Source organism: Heterodontus francisci, chromosome 41, assembly GCF_036365525.1.
Source record: "Heterodontus francisci isolate sHetFra1 chromosome 41, sHetFra1.hap1, whole genome shotgun sequence".
Taxonomy (NCBI): domain Eukaryota; kingdom Metazoa; phylum Chordata; class Chondrichthyes; order Heterodontiformes; family Heterodontidae; genus Heterodontus; species Heterodontus francisci.
Window position 1 is genome coordinate 27,731,427 of NC_090411.1, and position 21,512 is coordinate 27,752,938.

Sequence of the window (21,512 nt, forward strand, 5' to 3'; positions counted from 1 at the left end):
ACCATGGGCTCCCCTCTAACCAGAACTTAACTCATTTCTTCCTGTTCAAACCCTTGGATGTTCATTTGATGCAGAACAAACAGCTAAAGGTTCAAGACAACATCAACACAGGTGTGGTCAATGCGGCTATAAACAATCCTAAGCATGGTTACAATCAAAAAAGATTAAAAATTACAACAGAGGCCAAGCAAATACTGACAAGGGCATACGTTCCCCAAGTTGCAGGACAAGGAAGGCAAAATACCAGGTGGAAGATCAGCAAATCCTGGCCTTGTGGGTAAAAGTACTGCCATTGCGACCAGAAGGTTCCAGGCTCAATCAATCAGTCTCTGCAGAGTGAGCCGATCACATGGGCATGAAGTGCAGATTTCTGTGGTGAGGGGAAAGAAGTTAGGGTTCCTGCTCTCGACTGCTGTCCATGAAATTGCACCCAGCAAGGGTCAGAGACTTCAGGAGAGGGGTGAAGGGAACTGGGTAGAATAAAGGACAGGCAAAAGTCTCTCTATATTGTGACTTTGGGAAGCTGATTAGTTCATACTCACAAGGACTTGAAAGAGTGCTACCAGTAACTGGCTGTTGGCAATGTGGTCAGTGTGCAGGATGCCCAGGTTTATCCAGCTCATCAGGCATCGGAAGACTTTAATCACCAACTTCTCATCATGACTGCAGCGTTCCATGTAGGCTGTCTGAAAAATTCCCAGGTACGTTATCAGGTTTCTCAGTAGCACAACACTCTGAACTTCAATAAAACTCACTTGCATCATTCAACACCTTAAAGGGGTTCCTGACAGCAGATATTTCGTGTAATAAAAGGAGATGCCCAAGCCTGCAGCAAGGTCCACCAACTCCTGAGCTGACCCCCAAGCTGGCACCATACAGCCGTATGATCAATGACGGACAGGAAAAGACCCTCTGCTCCATCCAGCCTGTCCCACACAACAGCACGGTCTTATCCATCACAATCTATACACTCCCCACCTCACCTGAAATCAAGTGATGTCCTGCAAGATGCAAATAAGATTAATAATGCAGATTAATTTAGTGGAAAAAATCTGAGAAATTTCTCCCCATCTTCCTGAGGTGATCAAAACTATTACCCTATTACTGTCTCTACTAATTCTTGAATGCCACATTGGAGTTGTACAAAATGTAAACAAAACAGACTTTAACTCTGCAGCTAACAGTTCTGTTTATATATAAACATATTATATAAGTATAATTTTTTTTTTAAAGTCATGAATTCTGAATTTAAATTCAGATAAAGTAGATTAAGATATAGCACTCGATCACCAACATTGACGGCCCAGGGTGAAATGAAGTGGCCAGTCTTCACTCATTCCTCCTCAGATTACTCCTGAGGTTGAGTTTAAGATGCATTGCTGGAGACACCACTTAGCAGAGATGTGAAGATGATGATGCCATCACTGGGTAAAGAGGTGCCTGAACACATGCGCACTTAAAAAAAATATAGAATGTGGTACTGAACTGGCCTTGGTAGAAAATCAATCAAGGATACTGTTCCCAATCACAATCTAATGAGCCCTGCTCAGGCATTTGAGTGTCTGGTAAAGACGGAGCGTGCTGAACTGTGACACTCACTATCATTGAGCAGCCCACCAACATTGCATTGCTTCGGTTCGTACGTGACTGGCCACTCAGACAGGATGTCTGTACAACTGCATCCCAACAAAAGCCAGCACATTAAGGCGAGGACAAGTGACTGGCTAGTGCTTCATTTTTTTTTTAAACACACAGAGAAACTTGCAGACATGAATATTGCAGTTAGATGAGAGTCACTGCCCACACTAACTCACCAATAAGCCAATCACCATGCTGGCATGGTATGCCAAGTCCTCGATGACCTCAGTCCTTCGATTGGTGCCAATACGCAGAGAGCGGCTGTGCACCTCCTCTGGGAGCACTGTCAGAATCTCCAGCAGGAAAGGTAACGCAGATTCGTCACTGCCATACCTAGGAGACACAGCACCTGTAGTGAGATCAACTGCAACTGCTTTAAACCCCCAATGCAGAGAGCAGGTCTGGGAAATCTGGGCACAGAAGCATGTTGCATCCTGGCAGGCCAGCTTTTGAGGCCTAGATTTGGATCCAGCATTGACTAATGAGCCAACCACAATTTTGTGAAATGAGTCCGAGGACACCTCAACCCACTTTCCAGTGGACAATAAAGGCCTGCTACCCAACCCAAACCCAACATGTGTCGGGGGTTGGGTCGCACTTCCGGGACCGGCATTGGGGCTCAGGTTGGGTCGAGCCAGATCGGACAGGCTCTCTCACCACCTCAGGTAAGTGACTCGAATGGTAATTTACTTTTTGGACTTTAAAGGTGGTTTTGTTACAGTTTTTTAAGCTTGTGCAGGTAAGGAACAAAGTGAAAAATGGAAGGTAGGTTAACTGATGGTCGGGTTGGGTGTGGGAAAAAAAAATGGAAGGACTCGGGTCGGGTCGGATGGGGTTCTGTCGGGCTCGGGTCGGGTCTCATTTGCAGACCCGAGCAGGCCTTTAGTGGACGATTCCACAATGCAAAAATAGCAATAATGTGGGGATAAAAAGGAACAGAAATTACTGGGAATGCACAGGAGGCCCACTAACATCTGAGAGAACTCCAAGATGTTAGCCAACATACTTGGTCACCCCTCCAAGCCTCTCCTCCTTTAGTTCCTTGTTCATTTTCCTCACAGCTCAGTGAAATGCCTGGGGATCAGTCAGATTTAAAACCTAGCTAGCACAAGGGAGGAAAGAAAAAGTAGGAATTACAAAGTATTTACAGCATTAAAACAGGTTATTGGCCCCACTGGTCCATACTGGTGTTTATGCTTCACAAAAACTTCTCCCACCCCATCTAATCCTAACTATTCATTTCTGCCTCATGCACTTATCTAGCTTTCCCTTCAATACATCTAGGTTATTGGCCTCAATCATTCCATCCGGCAGTGAGTTCTACGTTAAAGGCACAATGTATTGAAATTGTTGAAATGCTTTCTCTTTCAGATGCCATCAGTCTTGCTGCATGATGGTGAATTGCCAATTTTACAAGGGTAGTCACAGGAATAGGAAATAAAAATATGACCCTACTGCTGTGGGAGGAGGGTAATTCCTCCAAGGTCAAGGATAAAGCATATTGCTGTGCCACTTTGGAGAAGCTTTACTGTGTGCTTAATCAGGGATGCTTGATGGGGCAGCGCAGAGGGAGCTATAATCTAACATGGCTGTGCATGAAAACGTCCCATTCTCCTCATGCCTCGAGAACCATCAACACTGTCTAAAAAGAACAAATGCATAGCAATTCATGCCCAGTTTGCATTGATGGAAGTGAGTAATGATGAGAATGAGAAGCCTCACTCCTTCCAGAACCCCCAAGTGCCTACCTAGAGCAAATTCTAACACTCCACTTTTCTTAGTTATACGTGCACAGTTCACGGCAACCACTGTCGTGAGTGGGGGCGGGGGCGGAAGACGACATTTTAATGCTTAAATTCATGAGATATGAACATCACTGGCAAGGCCAGCATTTATTGCTCATCCCCAAATGCCCTTGAGAAGTTGGTGGTGACCCACCTTCTTGAATAAAATGAAAGGCCTTGGCAGGCCATTTTGGAGGGCAGTTGAGTGTCAACCACATTGCTATCTGGAGTCACGCCTAGGCCAGACCAGGTAAGAACGGCAGATTTCCTCCCCTAAAAGACATTAGTGAACCTGATGGATTTCATGGTCACTATTACTGATACTAGCTTTTATTCCAGGTTTATTTAATTAACTTGATTTAAAATTCCCCAACTGCCATCATGGGATTGGAACTCATGTCTCTGATCATTAGTCCAGGCCTCTGGCTTACTAGTCCAGTAACATAACCACTCAGTTAATGTATCCCCATACTATTAAAATACAAGAACACTCACTTCTCAATTAGTGTCTGGACACAGCTCTTCCACGACGTCATCTGTATAGCAAGGTCTGCAACAGCGAGCGCCAGCTGGGACCCAAAACAGAAAAGACTGAGGAATTATTGTTAATAAAAGCACAGCAAGAGCGAGAATATTTGAACTTAAATCACTGGTGCACTTCTATTGCACAGTCAGGGCAGCACATTGCAAGTAATCTACTTTGCATTCTGGGGGTTTTTCTTGATCATCACTGGGACCAACACCTTACAACAGAGCAGTTGGCTGACAATAGCATAACTGATCGATCGTGCCTCCGAGGGCCCCAATGTTCCATTCCAGAGAGATGGTGGTGAAGGAGAGAACTGAAGCTCAACCTTTACACACTTTATTACCTTTTATTTATAGAGGTACACATTATAAATATGCCCTAACTAGCACAGTTTCAGTCTGCTCCTCGAAATAGGAGCCCAAGTGAATTTCCAATTAATGCCCATCAATGAATATAATTAAATACTCAATTACTATACACGTTCTTGCAGCATTAACTGTCTGCACAAGCAGCAACCATCTGCTACAAATCTCTTCAAACTCACTATGCTTTCCTGCCTTTTGAGATGCTCCCGGCTAAGAGTCAATGCCATTTATCAAGTTCCGTTAAAATTAGGGTTCAGATCCTCCAGCCTTTGACCAGGTACCACACGGCAGACAAATGGAACCAATGAAAGAGTATTGATTAAAAGGCAAAGGATTGCAAGTTGGATTTTAAATCTATCTAGTGGAAGGGAGGAAATAAAAAGTAGGAATTATTCACAATTCACAGCATAGAAGCAGGCCATTCTGCCCAACAGGCCCATGCTCCACACAAACCTCCTCTACCCTTGTTCATCTAACCCTATCAGCATATCTTTCTATTCTTTCCTCCCTCATGTACTTACCCAGCTTACCCCTAAATGATCTACACTATTCACCTCAATTACTCGATGCGTAAAAATGTTTCTCCTGAATTCCTGACTGGATTTATTAGTGACTATCTTATAGTTGTGATCCCTAGTTTTGGAATCCTTAGGAGTTAAAGGCAGTCTGTTAGAATGGTTCGAAGTGGGATTGCTTCTGTTCGTTGTGTGCAGCAACAATTCAGATACCGGCCTAGTGGAAGTAGTGCCCAAATTTACAGATGATACTGAAACAGGGAGGTACAGCAAACAAATCCGCCCAAAGGAAGTTTTTAAAAAAAAGGGAAGAAAATTTGTGAAATGAGAAAGAAAAGGAGCAGATTGAATTCAACATCAGCAAAAGTGAGGTGGTATATATTGTAATCAAATATTAAAGTAATTCCACTTTGAATGTTGGCAGGGGGTTGCGAGGGGAGAAAGCCATGATCAAGAGGAGAAGAGTAGGTGTTTGGGTGGAGGATTCACCAGCACCATAATGCCAATGGAAAACTGGGTTTTATGAGAGGTATAGAATATAATGGTGGATCTCTGGAAAGCCTTCCTAAGACCACAACTGGAATAGCGCGTGCAGATTTGGTTTTCACAGTATAGGATGATTTTGAGGAGAGAGGGGGTACTGCACGGATTCACTAGGATTCTGCCTGGTACATGAGGAAACATGAACATCGAGTTAAAGACTGTGGCTATTTTGGTTTTATTAGAGGAGATGATTTGATGCCGGGGTTTACAATTATGAAGGGATGAGCCACAGAAGCTAGCCACTGCTGGTTTCCAGTGATTAAGGGGTTTAGAACAAAAGGGCAGATACAAGATTAAAAGCATGAGATTTAATACAGAGCGCAAGAGATTTTCTGTTTAGTCGTGAGGCTATGTAATGCAGAGTAAGGCAGAGAAATGGCATCACTTAAGATTAGATAGACGGTTGCAGGAAATTGGAAATAAAAGTATATGGGAACAGAGTAGGCCCATGGGATTAGGACTGCTGGTAATGGAGGACTGGATGGACCAAACAGCCTGTTTCCACGTTTCAATTTTGATGTTGTTCTGTCAATTAGATAGCACGCCTGCTCAGTGCTGCACTGCAATAACCTGGCAGAGCCAGACCAAGGGGTAATGCTGCCAGAATGCCAACTATCATTCAGGTTGGAATCTGGGTTTTGCAACAAGCCAACTATCAGAATACTGAAACAGCAGCTTTGACAAGATTATTGAGCCTCTAATGTGGGGACAGTTTTAGCCAGATTGATATTGCATAAATCCGATTTGCCAAGGACCAGTAGACAAAAATGAGGAGGCCCCTCTCCCCAGTGAGGAATAGCACTGTGTGGTGTATAACTATATCATACACACTGCAAGGTCACAGGGCTCAATCCACGGACTGGAATGAGTTAGTTGATGCAGCAATAAGAGCACTATAATTGAGCCATGGTGTCCTTGGTGAGGGAAGAAAATCAACCAGGGCTCCCATTCCTGAATAATACAGCAACCTCTGCTAAAAACCAGAGCAGGGGGTGTGTGTGTGTGTGTGTGTGTGTGTGTGTGTGTGTGTGTGTGTGTGTGCGCGCGTAGGATTGGGCTTCCCCAAGTCCCTCAAGCTCATAGAACCTGCTGACACTATCCAGATCTACCCGTGAGGAATGGAAACAGGGAACGGCTACTGGCACGAGTGGAACTCGGCCCCAGCAGGAATCAGTGATTCATGAAAGGATAAAAAGGTGGGGTTGTGGGGAAGATAAAAGAGAAGTCCTTTATATCCTCTTTGTGAACGATAGGAATCTGGGACCCAGAGGTGGAATCACCCTCAATCACAAAAGCATCCAGTTAAGTGTTGAGCTCATTCCCTGCTTTACCTGTGTGACGATGGCCTGGGATAGGTCCTTCAGGCTCTCCAGATGTGTGAGCAGAGAGTCGCGGAGTGATGAGTGCATCTCCGGGGGCAGCTCATAAAATGAATACTGAACTTTCATTTTCATGGTCTGGGCAGCGAAGTAGCACGACTCGATGTCACGCTGGAGCCGCAGCAGCTGGTCAGAAATCTGCCACGAAAACACCTGGCCAGAAGCAGCAAAAGGAATTTTGGTTAACTTTTTCAAAACTTTAATAGCAGGTCTGGAATTAAACAGACTCCCTAGGGAATGACTTGAAGCCGTTAGCATTGATTCATTCAAATGTAAATTGGATAGATTTCTTTCAGAAAATTACATGTTGCAATAATTATATAGATCATTTGAGATGTGATGTGTGGTTAAGTATCGTGTGCTTGGGGCGAACAGGTGACTTTGGGGGCTATGGTTTCCAAATCTCTCCACGACTGAGAGTTCTCCTCAACTCATGTCTGGGTCTGTTGTAGACTCATTGATAGATCTATTATTGTGATTAGTCAACAACTCCATTATCGTTGTACCATGTAACTACCAGGATGGTAGGAAGTGAAGGAGATGGACCTGGTTTTTTTCATTGAGCAAACACTATGTTCCGATGTAACCAAAAAACGTGGACATTTCACAGAGAAACTCTGGGTTTCCTTCAGGGCTTTTTTTTTTATTCATTCGTGGGATGTGGGTGTCGCTCCATCCCTAATTGCCCTAACTGAGTGGCTTGCTAGGCCATTTCAGAGGTCATGTAAGAGTCAACCACATTGCTGTGGGTCTGGAGTCACATGTAGGCCAGACCAGGTAAGGACAGCAGATTTCCTTCCCTAAAGGACATTAGTGAACCAGATGGGTTTTTACAACAATCGACAATGGTTTCATGGCCATCATTAGACTAGCTTTTTAATTCCAGATTTTTATTAATTGAATTCAAATTCCACCTTCTGCTGTGGTGGGATTTGAACCCATGTCCCCACAGCAATACCCTGGGTCTCTGGGTTACTAGTCCAGTGAAAATACCACTACGCCACTGCCTCCCCGCCACTGCTTGTTTAATGTATTGGTGTTTGTTGATTATACAGATGAAAAAAATCATATTTAAGTCAAAGTATTCAATATTGTAATGCACTTTGTGATATTTCAATTTCTTATTTCAAATTGTCCCCACCGTAACCATCATCAGAGATAGACCTGTAAACAACCAACACATCACCAGTGCTTAAACAGTTCTAAATACTCTCCAAACATAACCAACTTTAGAAGGAGATATAATTTTGAATCTGGTTATAAATATAAAAATACATAAGGAAAACTAGCCATTTCATCTTTGCTTTAGTACAGAATAGTGCTTAATGAGCAGTGTTCTCTGGGAGCCACCTGCTCTAATCAAGCATTGCCTAGTACATAGAAACAGAGAAAATAGGAGCAGGAGGAGGCCATTCGGTCCTTCGGGCCTGCTCCACCATTCAAAAAAGATCATGGCTGATCATCTAATTCAGTACCCTGTTCTTGCTTTTTCCCCCCATATCCCTTGATCGGTTCAGAGCCCAGATGAGGGCAATTGCATTTTTGCTTGATAAATAAAAAATTAGTCTTTGGCCGTGTGATCTCAGTACACATGTGTAGGGAAGGTGAGCAGCAGGTCTGATGTGAATTAACGTTCTCAGCAGTCACTCTGCTGCACTAAGTGACATATCTAATAAACTGAAGCCAGAATTCCAATCTACAGTAAGGGGAAAGACTGAAAAGTTGCACACTAAATAGCGATAGATGTGTATTAGGTAAATATACCTGTACATAACTGCATAAAGCCTACAGCTTCATGTATTAAAATTAGTGTCTGTAGCTAAAATGGTGTCATCATATTCATATCTGTGGCTAGTCAGCGATTTCTACTGGATGACATGATCCTGGTCACTCCCCATGCCCTTTCATATTCTTTTATTAAGCAGCTATCAAATCAATTAAAATAATTTATAGACTCTGCTTCAACATTCTGCAGCTAGAGAATTCCACATTCCAGCCATGCTCTGTGTAACCTTAACTTTATTGCATTTTGAGATTCCGAAGTTTGCATCCTCCAGTTACTTTCTCAATGGAAACAATCCATCATTACTTAGCAATAACCTTGAAGGCCTCTATCAGAGCGCCCCACTAACCCTCTCAGCAGTACTGAGGAGGAAAAAAAAAGCATAGTGTTGAACTCCTGGTAAATCAAACAATTAGCATTTCATTGCTGATCATTTACCACATGCAAAGCACTAAACACAACCCTGATCCACGTATCTATGATCATGTATTGTTTCACTGAAGCACTTACTTACCGATTTCTGGAATTCACCCAGCCAGGCTGAGGCCCGCTCTTTACCTTGTGGATCTGGATGATGGTACAAAGCTTGAACAGCTTGATAAACCGAATCTAAACTGACTTCCCCTTCCATCCTGCGACCTGGAATCCAACGCCAACAAACACGTAGATTATTACATGAGCTCTTAACGCAAAAAAATTTCTCCTTCAGGGGTATGTGGAACTCTACTCTGACGAGTGCAGGTCAGGAGTGATCTGCTCCAGGGGTTTGTACTGGTCCTACCTAGGTGAGCAGAAGTTGGCATTGGATTGACTCATCCTCCACACAGGAACAAAACGAACATGTCTGCACTCATCAGCTGTTCCTGAATAAACTCACATGTAACCAGAATAACAATGCACACTTTACCCAGTAAGAGTGTTTATATTTGTGGGTCACATAGGTGGATGCCTTGGAGCCTCAGAGTCCACAAATAAAATTTAACTCCATGTTCCTATAATCTACATATCAAGTTTCAGATACGAACAGATCTTGATGCTCAGACTCAAGATTTAGTCAACAGAACTAAAAGCAACCTTTTCCAATCCTCCAGGGCCATGAACAGGACAAATCAGGAAATAAGAACCAAGCATAAATAGGATTGAGTTGCTTGGCTTCAGGGCTGGATTACCAGGGCTCAGATCACTGGTGGCCCTGGGGCTGCAGGTTGGACACTTCTGGACCACAACCATCTGTTGTGATAACAAAGCACTTGAACACAACTGCACAAGTGCGAGGTAAACACCTGTGTAGGTGCAGCAAAGTCCCTTGTACACATCATTACTTCCACTTCGGCAACGGGACCCCACATACACCTACACAGATATAGCAAGGCCCCAGGTTTTGTGCATAGAAACTTGCACATGTGCAGCAGAAGCATCTTTAGTTTTAGTGTGCAGTGTTCTTTTAGGGTGACCAATAATCTGTGTCAGTGACTGGTTCTGCTAACAGATTAAGGAACCTTAAGACACAAATATTTTGTTCCAGGCGCGATTAACAGTCATAGTGGTTTATGATATCAAGCCCATTGTTTGAATTACATTCTCATAATTCAGCACCATTGTTTGCAGTGTCAATATTAAAGGCTGCCATGGAGGCAGCTAAAATGACAGTGCCAAAGCACAAATAGCTAACAAAACAAAAACTCTTTCTATTCTAATCAACAATAGATCCCATGACCTAAATGAACTCGTAACAAGCTGGCAAGTGTCGCTGTGTAACGTGCACGCAAGGGCTGTGACTTCAGCTGTCTCCACCCCTTCATAAGACTTCCACGTGCCTTCATAACTGCAGCCTGGCAATATAGGTCTTGAGGGAGGGCAGAACGGAAGGCTGCAGTTCCCAGTGGAATCCCAATATTCAGTTCACAGTGTCAGAAGGGAATAACACGAGGATAGAATACTGAGAGTCAATGTCGGACTGCAATCTTTCCAGTCTGCAACTGAAGGTCAAATCCTATTCTGCTCAACATTGAGTCAGCTGATCTCAACCATGGATCTCAACTGTTAACACTGCAATTTGGGAGGGCGGGGGGGGGTAACATCAAACCAAATACCTGCCGGACATTATACAAGTGTGTGGGTGTTGGCCAAAGATAGCATTGGGTCATATAGCCCACAGAAACTCACCATCCAAGCTCCCAACACAAAGAACGGTCACCTGGGCAAGCTACAAGACAGTTGGTGTTTATCTTAAGACAAAGGAAGAATGAAGAAATAATAATCCTACAATCGGACACTCCTGCCAGGCAATTCTTCATAAAGAAGCCCAATCACAAATACACAGATGGGACTATCCAAGGGGGTGGCATGTAGCACAGCACTGAATGTGCAACAAAACCTGGGCTACAGGGAATGAGCCAGGGAGTGGGCCTGACTGTATAGCTCCATGGAACACTGGCATAGACTTGATGCCGAATGGCCGCCTTCTGTGCCATAAATGACTACGAAAACCAACTACCTCTGCACCAAGTGAAGCTGGTAATAGGTTGTAAGAAGGGGCTCTTGCAACATGAAGAAAATACAACAATCACTCCTTGTGATCAATGAACAACCAACTAACACTCCCCCGCCATCCCAGACAAGCAGCTTGACTGAACTCAACAGATTCAACGCCCTGGAGACATCCTATTTACTAAACATGCACCGTCTGTCTTGGGCACTAGAGAGGCGCTTGATGGACTATTTCAATCCTGCCTGGACTCAAATCAGCAGCAAACATCCAAGAGCTAAGGCCACGTTACCAGATGTGAACTAGGAGGATTTCAATAATGGAATGTCATGCCACATGACCCTATACCATTGCTTCACTTGCAAGACAGTCTCTCCAGCTGATTGTTTAATGGTATCTAAAACTTTTACAGTTGGAGAAGGTCCACGGATGCAGTTAATGGGATTCAACGCAAAATCTACCAAAAGGCCCGCTCAAGGGGAGGGGAAACAGTTCCACTCTATCCCACTCACATAAGAACCAGACTCAACCTAGTTAGCACCTTTTACAGCACGTGTTCCCCAAGTTTCTGCTACCATTATCCACTAGAGTATGTGCTAGTCACACAAGCCTCCCATACCACATTCTTTACATAATAAAAACAAGAAATGCTGGAACCACTCAGCAGGTCTGGCAGCATCTGTGGAAAGAGAAGCAGAGTTAACGTTTCGAGTCAGTGACCCTTCTTCGGAACTGACATATTAAAATTTTTAAATTATTTTTCATATTTGTCAGTTCCGAAGAAGGGTCACTGACCCGAAACATTAACTCTGCTTATCTTTCCATAGATGCTGCCAGAGCTGCTGAGTGGTTCCAGCATTTCTTGTTTTTATTTCAGATTTCCAGCATCTGCAGTATTTTGCTTTCACATTCTTTACATGCCTTTTTCTGGCTGCCATAAACAGCAAGCAGGAGTAACCTTCTCAGAAACTACCAACAATTGTTCCTAATAATTTGCACCCATCTCAAATCCTTTTTTTTTTTATTTGTTGAGCTGTAGGCGAGAAACGTCGAAAACAGAAGGAAGCTGCTTCCGCCCGGGCTCATCCAGGTCAAGTATTTCTGTGTCTCAAATGCTCAAGAGCCTGCAGATCTAGAATTGGATTGTTTAGCCACCAGCAAGCCTGCCAGCACCCATAGAGCCCAATCTTCCCTTGATCATCTTGCGAAGAACTAGTCATCATATAAATAAGGCAAGACCATTTGGTCCATTGAACGCTAACTTGTTAGTGTCATGGCAGCACTTTAGAGAAAGTGCTACTCCCTCTATATCCCGTAAATATCCTCAATTCCCAAGTAAATACAGGTCTCCATTTCTAACAAGTTAATTATGTATCCATAGCCTTTTGAGCAACTGCATTCCACACCCTCATGTTCCCTATTCTGGATTTCCCCACTCAAGGCATACTTCCTCTATGTTGTCAATTATCCTCCTTACTTAAACATCACAATAAAGTCCCCCTTTAACTACTCCTCTACAGCCCAGGATTTCTCCCCTTACCCCTGTAGGTGCCAACTCTTATTGACACCCAAACCAATGGGAAGCAGAACATTGGAACAGGAATAGGCTAATCAGTCCCTCTGGCGTACTGTGCCCTGTGGATGATCTATACCTCAACTCCATTGTTGAGGAAAGAGAACTCCACATCTTTATGTGACTCCTTAATGGTCAGGCTCAAATTTTAAGATTGCACCGCCTTGTTCTGGATTCTACCACGAGAGGAAAAAGTTTCTCTGTATCTACTTTACAAAATTCTTTTAACCTCAATCAGATCAACACGCAACCTTCTAAACTCAAGCCAACACAGGCCAAGCCTATGTAATCTGTTCTTATAATTTAACCCTTTCAGCCTTGCTGTCATTCTGGTGAATCTGCTTCAAGGTAAATATATCCTTTCTGAAGTTGTCTCCAGAAGGAACACAGTACTCCAGATGGGCTCTGATCAAGGCACTGTGCCAACTGAAACAAACACTCTTTTTGCACTCCAACCCTCTTGAGATAAAACCAATCCTCTACTAGATGTTTTATGGTTACTTTTTTGTACCTTGGGCAGTAGCTTTGAGTGATTTGTGGACCTTGAACACCCAAATCTCGTTGCTTCTCCACAGAGCTCACCAGAGGGGAAAAAGACAAAAGGCAGGATTTGCCTTGTTCACAGGGAACACTCACCACTGGCCCTCTGGAGTGACCACTCCTCATGGCCTTTCAATGGGAGGGTGAGAGAGCATCACAGGCTGGTGTGGCCATGACCTCAGCAGTAGAGGGTGGGTGTGAGGGTGGGGAAAGGGGCTCAAGGCTACACTTCCTTCTCAGAGGCCAATGAACCTGCCAGCAATGGCAGTGGATACAGGCTAAGGCCTCCCTGCTGCTGGATGCCTGGCTGAGAGGAGGGCTCATCAACATCATTAAAGTTGGGGGGGTTGGGGGGGGGGGGAAAGGAGAGGGGGCTGCTACCAAATCAACGGAGGAGCCATAGCAACCATATGGGATGGGGATTTCACGCTCACGGCCCGTTTCCAGAAAGTTCCAGATGATTCCATGCGATCAGACGCGGTATAAAATAATGATTAATAATACATTGAGCCATATCCGAGGCCTCCTCCTTTACCTCCTCGACTACCCCTCTCCGACAACCTCCCCCGTGAGCCCCGCCGCCCTTCTCCCGGCGCCACCAACACCGTAAACTCCACGGCGCCGCCTGATGACCTCACAGCACACAATGGGGAGGGGGGCCAATTCCCGGCCCTCCATTGGTCCGCGCCCCGACCGTTGGCTTCATGTGACCTCCTGCGCCTCTACCCATTGGTCGGCATTCGGAGCCCGCCCACCTCATTCCTCATTGGCGTGGTCGGCAGCCGACTCTTCATTCATTGGGCTACGTAAATGTCAAACCTTTACTATTCCGCCCACTCTGCACCCACCCGCCTACGTATGATTGACGTAATGTACTCCCATCCGATTGGACAAGGCCGGCCGTCAGTTAACATCGCCCCGCCCACCTTTTCCGAAACGAACCAACTGGTTGAAGCATTTTTAATTTCTGGCATTTATTTATTATAATTGGAGAAAAATAAGAGTTTTTTTAAAAAATCATGAGGGTCTTGCAGCCGATCTGTGCCAGTGCAGCGTAATTCTGAGCTCCCACCCGCTTCTGACAAAGGGAATTGGCATTGTCCAAAAAGGCGGCCGGGTACCAGTGCGTTTGCGCGGTCCCGGCCCCGCCCCTCAGCTGTCCATCAAGCTGCAGGAGCGAATGGCTCACGGGCTCCCCCCAGTGTCACGACCAGAAAGCATGTCATTTAAAAGACAGCACCTTCGACAATTAAACACTCCCTCTGCACTGCACTGGTAGATTAGAGATACAGCACTGAAACAGGCCCTTCAGCCCACCGAGTCTGTGCCGAACATCAACCACCCATTTATACTAATCCTACACTAATCCCATATTCCTACCAAACATCCCCACCTGTCCCTATATTTCCCTACCAACCTATACTAGTGACAATTTATAATGGCCAATTTACCTATCAACCTGCAAGTCTTTTGGCTTGTGGGAGGAAACCGGAGCACCCGGAGAAAACCCACGCAGACACAGGGAGAACTTGCAAACTCCACACAGGCAGTACCCGGAATCGAACCCGGGTCCCTGGAGCTGTGAGGCTGCGGTTCTCACCACTGCGCCACTGTGCCGCCACTGAAGTGTTGGCTCAGATTAGTTCAGAGGCCTGAATCCGCAATATGTGGTCACATGAGCGTACTACAAACTCAATCAAGATTCTGCTGGAGCTCGGAACGTTAAGGAAAGAATTTAATAGAGGCGTTCACAATTATTAAGGGTTTTAACAGCAACTAAGGGAGAAACTGTTTCCCCTGGCAGGTGGGTCAGAAACCTTTTTTTTCTTTGGCCTCCTTATCTCGAGAGACAATGGGAAGTGCCTGGAGGTGGTCAGTGGTTTGTGGAGCAGCGCCTGGAGTGGCTATAAAGGCCAATCCTAGAGTGACAGGCTCTTCCACAGGTGCTGCAGAAAAAATTGGTTGTCGGGGCTGTTACACAGTTGGCTCTCCCCTTACGCTTCTGTCTTTTTTCCTGCCAACTGCTAAGTCTCTTCGACTCACCACACTTTAGCCCCGTCTTTATGGCTGCCCGCCAGCTCTGGCGAACGCTGGCAACTGACTCCCACGACTTGTGATCAATGTCACATGATTTCATGTCACGTTTGTAGACGTCTTTAAAGTGGAAACATGGACGGCCTGTGGGTCTGATACCAGTGGCGAGCTCGCTGTACAATGTGTCTTTGGGGATCCTGCCATCTTCCATGCGGCTCACATGGCCAAGCCATCTCAAGCGCTGCTGACTCAGTAGTGTGTATAAGCTGGGTATGTTGGCCGCCTGGAGGACTTCTGTGTTGGAGATACGGTCCTGCCACCTGATGCCAAGTATTCTCCGGAGGCAGCGAAGATGGAATGAATTGAGACGTTGCTCTCGGCTGACATATGTTGTCCAGGCCTCGCTGCCGTAGAGCAAGGTATTGGGGACACAGGCTTGATACACTCGGACTTTTGTGTTCCGTGTCAGTGCGCCATTTTCCCACACTCTCTTGGCCAGTCTGGACATAGCAGTGGAAGCCTTTCCCATGCGCTTGTTGATTTCTGCATCTAGAGACAGGTTACTGGTGATAGTTGAGCCTAGGTAGGTGAACTCTTGAACCACTTCCAGAGTGTGGTCGCCAATATTGATGGATGGAGCATTTCTGACGTCCTGCCCCATGATGTTCGTTTTCTTGAGGCTGATGGTTATGCCAAATTCGTTGCAGGCAGCCGCAAACCTGTCGATGAGACTCTGCAGACACTCTTCATTGTGAGATGTTAAAGCAGCATCGTCAGCAAAGAGGAGTTCCCTGATGAGGACTTTCCGTACTTTGGACTTCGCTCTTAGACGGGCAAGGTTGAATAACTTGCCCCCTGATCTTATGTGGAGGAAAATTCCTTCTTCTGAAGACTTGAACGCATGTGAGAGCAGCAGGGAGAAAAAAACCCCAAAAAGTGTGGGTGCGAGAACACAGCCCTGTTTCACGCCACTCAGGATAGGAAAGGGGTCTGGTGAGGTGCCGCTATGTTGAATTGAGCCTTTCATATTGTCATGGAATGAGGTGATGATACTTAGTAGCTTTGGTGGACATCCAATCTTTTCTAGTAGTCTGAAGAGACCACATCTGCTGACGAGGTCAAAGGCTTTGGTGAGATCAATGAAAGCAATGTAGAGGGGCATCTGTTGTTCGCGGCATTTCTCCTGTATCTGACGAAGGGAGAACAGCATGTCAATGGTCGATCTCTCTGCACGAAAGTCACACTGTGCCTCAGGGTAGACGCGCTCGGCCAGCTTCTGGAGCCTGTTTAAAGCGACTCGAGCAAAGACTTTCCCCACTATGCTGAGCAGGGAGATTCCACGGTAGTTGTTGCAGTCACCGCGGTCACCTTTGTTTTTATAGAGGGTGATGATGTTGGCATCGCGCATGTCCTGAGGTACTGCTCCCTCGTCCCAGCACAGGCATAGCAGTTCATGTAGTGCTGAGAGTATAGCAGGCTTGGCACTCTTGATCATTTCAGGGGTAATGCTGTCCTTCCCAGGGGCTTTTCCGCTGGCTAGAGAATCAATGGCATCACTGAGTTCCGATTTTGTTGGCTGTATGTCCAGCTCATCCATGACTGGTAGAGGCTGGGCTGCATTGAGGGCAGTCTCAGTGACAACATTTTCCCTGGAGTACATTTCTAGGTAGTGCTCCACCCAGCGGTCCATTTGCCTGCGTTGGTCAGTGATTATGTCCCCTGATTTAGATTTGAGGGGGACGATCTTCTTGATGGTTGGCCCAAAAGCTTTCTTAATGCCATCATACGTTCCTCTGATGTTTCCGGTGTCTGAGGCCAGCTGAATATGACTGCATAGGTGTTGCCAGTAGTCATTTGCGCAGCGCCTGGCTGTTCTTTGTGCAGTGCTTCTGGCTGCTTTAAGTGCTACAGATGTTAACTCACTGGGGGCTTTCTTGTAGTTCAACAGTGCAATGCGCTTAGTGGCTATGACAGGTTCCAGTTCTTCAATATGAGATTGAAAGCAGTCTGCATTCCTCTTTGCACGTTTGCCGTAGGTGGTCAAAGCTGACTCATAGATGGCGTCTCTGATGTGGGCCCACTTGGTCTCAGCATCCCCTGTGGGAGTGTTTTGAAGGGCTGTTACAAGTGAATTTAGAAATTTTTGTAACAGCTGTGGATGAGAAATTCTGCTCGTGTTGATGCGCGGGTGGCCCTTCTGCTTGGAATGATGCAACTTCTTTGGTCTGAGTCTAACCTTGCTGCACACCAGGGAGTGGTCGGTGTCGCAGTCCGCACTGTGGAAGCTGCATGTGATTTGAACACTGTTTAAGGAGGCTCGCCTTGTGACGATGAGGTCTAGCTGGTGCCAACGACGCGATCTTGGGTGCCTCCATGAAACCTGGTGACAGGGTTTAGTGTGAAAGAACGAGTTGGTGATGCAAAGGGTATGATAAGTACACAACTCAAGCAATCTCTGCCCATTCTCATTCATCCTTCCAACGCCATAGCACCCAAAGCAGGAGGGCCATGAGTCATGGTCGGCCCCAACCCTGGCATTAAAGACCCCCATCAGGAACAGGTGTTCGGTGTTGGGGATGCAACTAATGATATTATGGAGTTCCTCGTAGAACTGATCTTTAGCTTCAGGTGGGGAGCAGAGTGTTGGAGCATAGATGCCGAGTAGGTGTACTGGACCAGAGATGGTGAGCAGTCGGATGGACAGTATGCGTTCCGAGCCATTTGAGGGAGGTTCTATCATGCTGAGCAATGAGTTTCTGATGGCGAAGCCCACTCCATGCTGTCTTGGTTCTTCAGGATCCCTGCCCTGTCAGAAGGTGTAGTCTTGCTCTGCTAGAGATCCACTCGCGGGGAGGCGCGTCTCCTGAAGTGCTGCAATTTCCACATTGAGTCTACTGAGCTCGCTGTTAATGATGGCCCCCTGCACCCCCTTCCCTTGCATCCCCCCCCACCCCCTTCCCAGCTTCCCCTCGCACCCCCTTCCCTCCACCCCCCCCCTCCCACCGGCATCCTCCTACACCTGTGTAGGGGCCCTAACAACCCCACTGCCTTGTGGGCGTCTCGGGAGAGTCCAAGGCTAAGGGAGTAAACCCTAACAGAAAATCCGGAGCGGAACCCCGTAGGCGGTCATGTGTCACCTTTGGCATGTTTCCGGCAGTTCCTGCAGCCATACCGGTGCCAAACGTCGTGCTCTGCACTCCTTTGGACCCCACCAGAAAGGCCGAGAGGGGGGTTTTGACGCTTGGGCAACTCTCAACCTCCATACATTCGCCCAGGCATGCGCCATGGAGAGGTCACTCCATAGTCGCCTCACAGCGACTAAAACAACAAGGAAGGCAGCAGTTACGGGTTATAAGTCCAGCTCAATTGGTGTAGAGATTGGGCGCCACGGGTTGCCTTTGTCGGTGGGAGAGGTCATCGCACCTCACTGGAAAGCTAACGCCCGCCTCAAACCGGGCAGCCCCCGGTCAATAAGGTTCTGTCCCGCCACAGTCCACCTGCTTCAATGGGTGCTTGGAGCTCAGGGTTATTGCCCGAAAACTGGACTATAACACTGCACCAAACAACATGAAAAAAGGAAAGAAGGCACCAGCCCTTCAGTTTGCAAGCTGGAACGTCAGAACTATGTGTCCTGGCCTGTCGGAAGACATTACACAAACTGGGTCAGAAACCACAGGACGCAGATTTCATCACAGATTAATCAGCAAATGAACTAGGGGGAAAGATGAGAATTTTTTTGTTCGCAGCGTGCAGTTATGATCTGGAATGCACTGCCTAAAATACATTTTCTTTTAAAGGAGGATTGGTTAAATACATAAAGAAGGAAGAGTTTGCAAGGCTATGGGGAAAGTGCAGGGGAATGGAACTAATTGGATCTTTCTTTCAAAGGGCTGTCACAGGCACGATGGGCCGAGTGGCTTCCTTCTGTGCTTTATCGTTCTATGATGAGTTAATTGTTACAGAGCTGGATTTTGCAATGGGTTGCAAGAACCTTTGGTTCCAGTAAAACATACTCCATTCCCTGGGGCTTCACGCCGTGCAGAATTGCAATCGATAATTCGCCTGTCTTTCCCCTGGACTCACCTGCATGTCAGGTTTGTACCTGTTTCTTCATTTTCAGTCACTGTGCCAACTATAGTGAAATTCTTCAGTGACGCTTTTCAGTCTGTCTTTGAACCCGTGCAGCATGTGTGTGTGTTTGATATGTCAGATCGCTGCCAAAAAGTAAGCATATGAGGGCGGCACAGTGGATAGCACTGCAGTCTCACAGTTCCAGGGACCCGGGTTCGATTCCGGGTACTGCCTGTGTGGAGTTTGCAAGTTCTCCCTGTGTCTGCGTGGGTTTTCTCCGGGTGCTCTGGTTTCCTCCCACATGCCAAAAGACTTGCATTTTGATAGGTAAATTGGCCATTATAAATTGTCACTAGGTAGGTGGTAGGGAAATGTAGGGACAGGTGGGGATGTTTGGTAGGAATATGGGATTAGTGTAGGATTAGTATAAATGGGTGGTTGATGGTCGGCACAGACTCGGTGGGCCGAAGGGCCTGTTAAAGTGCTGTATCTCTAAACTAAACTAAAACTAAACTAAACTCAGCAGGTCTGGCAGCATCTGTGGAAAGACATTTCCACAGATGCTGCCAGACCTGCTGAGTGATTCCAGCATTTCTTGTTTTTGTTTGAGACACGGACGGAAATGGGTTCAGCTGCTATGCTCAGCAGCGAAGCAACATCCAGATACATCGACTCGGTCCTGCAAGAATGAGTACTCGGGCAAAGGCCTGCTGAACTGAACCCGAAAGAAAATCTTCGGGATTCGGCCTTAGGGAGGGGAGAAAATACAGCAACGGATAATTTTTTTTCTCTCTTTGCCTTTTCCCTTTGCTAAACACATTTTTAAAAAAAACTCACATTGGAATAAAGTTTGACGGCTCGCTTTGATAAGAGCATTGTCCGTTGATGGCCCCAACGCTATCTCACAAGATCTGGAACCTGATCGTCCCAGATTTTGCAGTGGAGTTGACGGTGGACTGTCGGCGTTTGCAGTCATTACCCCTCCCAAACTGACCAGAACTTCAGGATGTCGGGTATGCGTCGGTTAGCACGGAAATCCTGAGTTTGCGGTCTGTCACTCAAGGCTTCGCTAGGACACCCAACGCCCCCAGAGTTAACACATCACTGAAATCAGCCAGAACCTCAACTCTCCCACTCCGACATCACTATTAGAAACCCCATAAAAAGTTGCACCTTGTTCAGTCAGGTCCAACTTGGGTTTTAACAGTAATGTGATTAATAAAATTTGATAAAAACAAAACTGGCCCTGAAAAAATAATTCAACATTTTTAAAGTGTTGTTAAATGTCTCCAACTGTTTAATTATTAGATTTTAACTCAATTTTAAAATAATGTTAAATTTTTTTTCCAGTGTATTTCAGCTACTACCTTCACCCCAAATGTTTAATTTGCTCCAAGTAAAATTTTTTTAAGTGATTTTATTTTTACTGCCTTTTGGGAATCACCAATAATGAGCGCCTGCAGTTGCAGTATCACTGCACGGCAATAAAGGTAAAATTCTCACCAGAGAGATCACTAGATTTCTCAGCGAGACTTACTTCAAGGTCAGTATCCTTGCTTTGCCGCTGACCACAAACTCCTTCCATTAAATCTAGCTGATCCACAACTCAGGCAAATCCAATCCATGACCTATCAGAAAATGCCAAGCAATTTGCTTAAAGGTTGTGATGTACGCCGTAATCTTCTGTCGTACAGCCACACACACAAACTTGCTCACAGCCACACAGATGCAAACAGTGCCACACTCAGACAGCCACAAGCACACATTCCCTCACACAGCTGCATTCAGTCACACCCAGAATACAGCCAGACACTCCAATTCTCCCTCACAGATCCACAATCAAAACACGTGGGACAGGCCTTAGGGCGAGCCGAGCCAGGGAACGTGACTGCATAGCTCCGTGGAGAGCTGGCAAGGTGTCGATGGGCCGAATAGCCTCCTTCTGTCCTGTAAATAACTCTAACACTTTAGATAGCCAGACACAATTATAGTCAGTCCCACAAACAACCATCTACAAGGCACAAGTCAGGAGTGTGATGGAATACTCTCCACTTGCCTGGATGGGTGCAACACATTAACACTCAAGAAGCTCGACACCATCCAGGTCAAAGCAGCCCTCTTGATTGGCACCCCATCTACAAACATTCACTCCCTCCACCACCGACGCACAGTGGCAGCAGTGTGTACCATCTACAAGATGCACTGCAGCAATGCACCAAGGCTCCTCAGACAGCACCTTCCAAACCCGCGACCTCTACCAACTAGAAGGA

The 21,512-nt window shown here is 46.1% G+C and overlaps 1 protein-coding gene and 1 long non-coding RNA gene across 4 annotated transcripts in view; one reads left to right on the forward strand and one right to left on the reverse strand.

Moving 5' to 3' along the window:
* LOC137353391 (transportin-3-like) overlaps window positions 1-20,176 on the reverse strand; it is a 63,363-nt gene extending 43,187 nt beyond the window's left edge. The window contains exons 1-6 of one of the 3 annotated variants that reach the window (XM_068019616.1): window positions 20,080-20,176; window positions 9,051-9,175; window positions 6,706-6,906; window positions 3,918-3,991; window positions 1,815-1,971; window positions 543-686 (exon numbers count right to left, since the gene is read on the reverse strand). In XM_068019616.1, the coding sequence (XP_067875717.1) occupies window positions 543-686; window positions 1,815-1,971; window positions 3,918-3,991; window positions 6,706-6,906; window positions 9,051-9,167 (693 nt within the window). In that variant the 5' untranslated portion in view covers window positions 9,168-9,175; window positions 20,080-20,176. The other 2 variants (XM_068019614.1, XM_068019615.1) reach the window with 2 other exon arrangements.
* LOC137353397 (uncharacterized) overlaps window positions 18,912-21,512 on the forward strand; it is a 30,042-nt gene continuing 27,441 nt past the window's right edge. Inside the window, exon 1 of the long non-coding RNA XR_010969852.1 lies at window positions 18,912-19,265. This is a non-coding gene — a long non-coding RNA (uncharacterized lncRNA). The remainder of the gene's footprint in view (window positions 19,266-21,512) is intronic.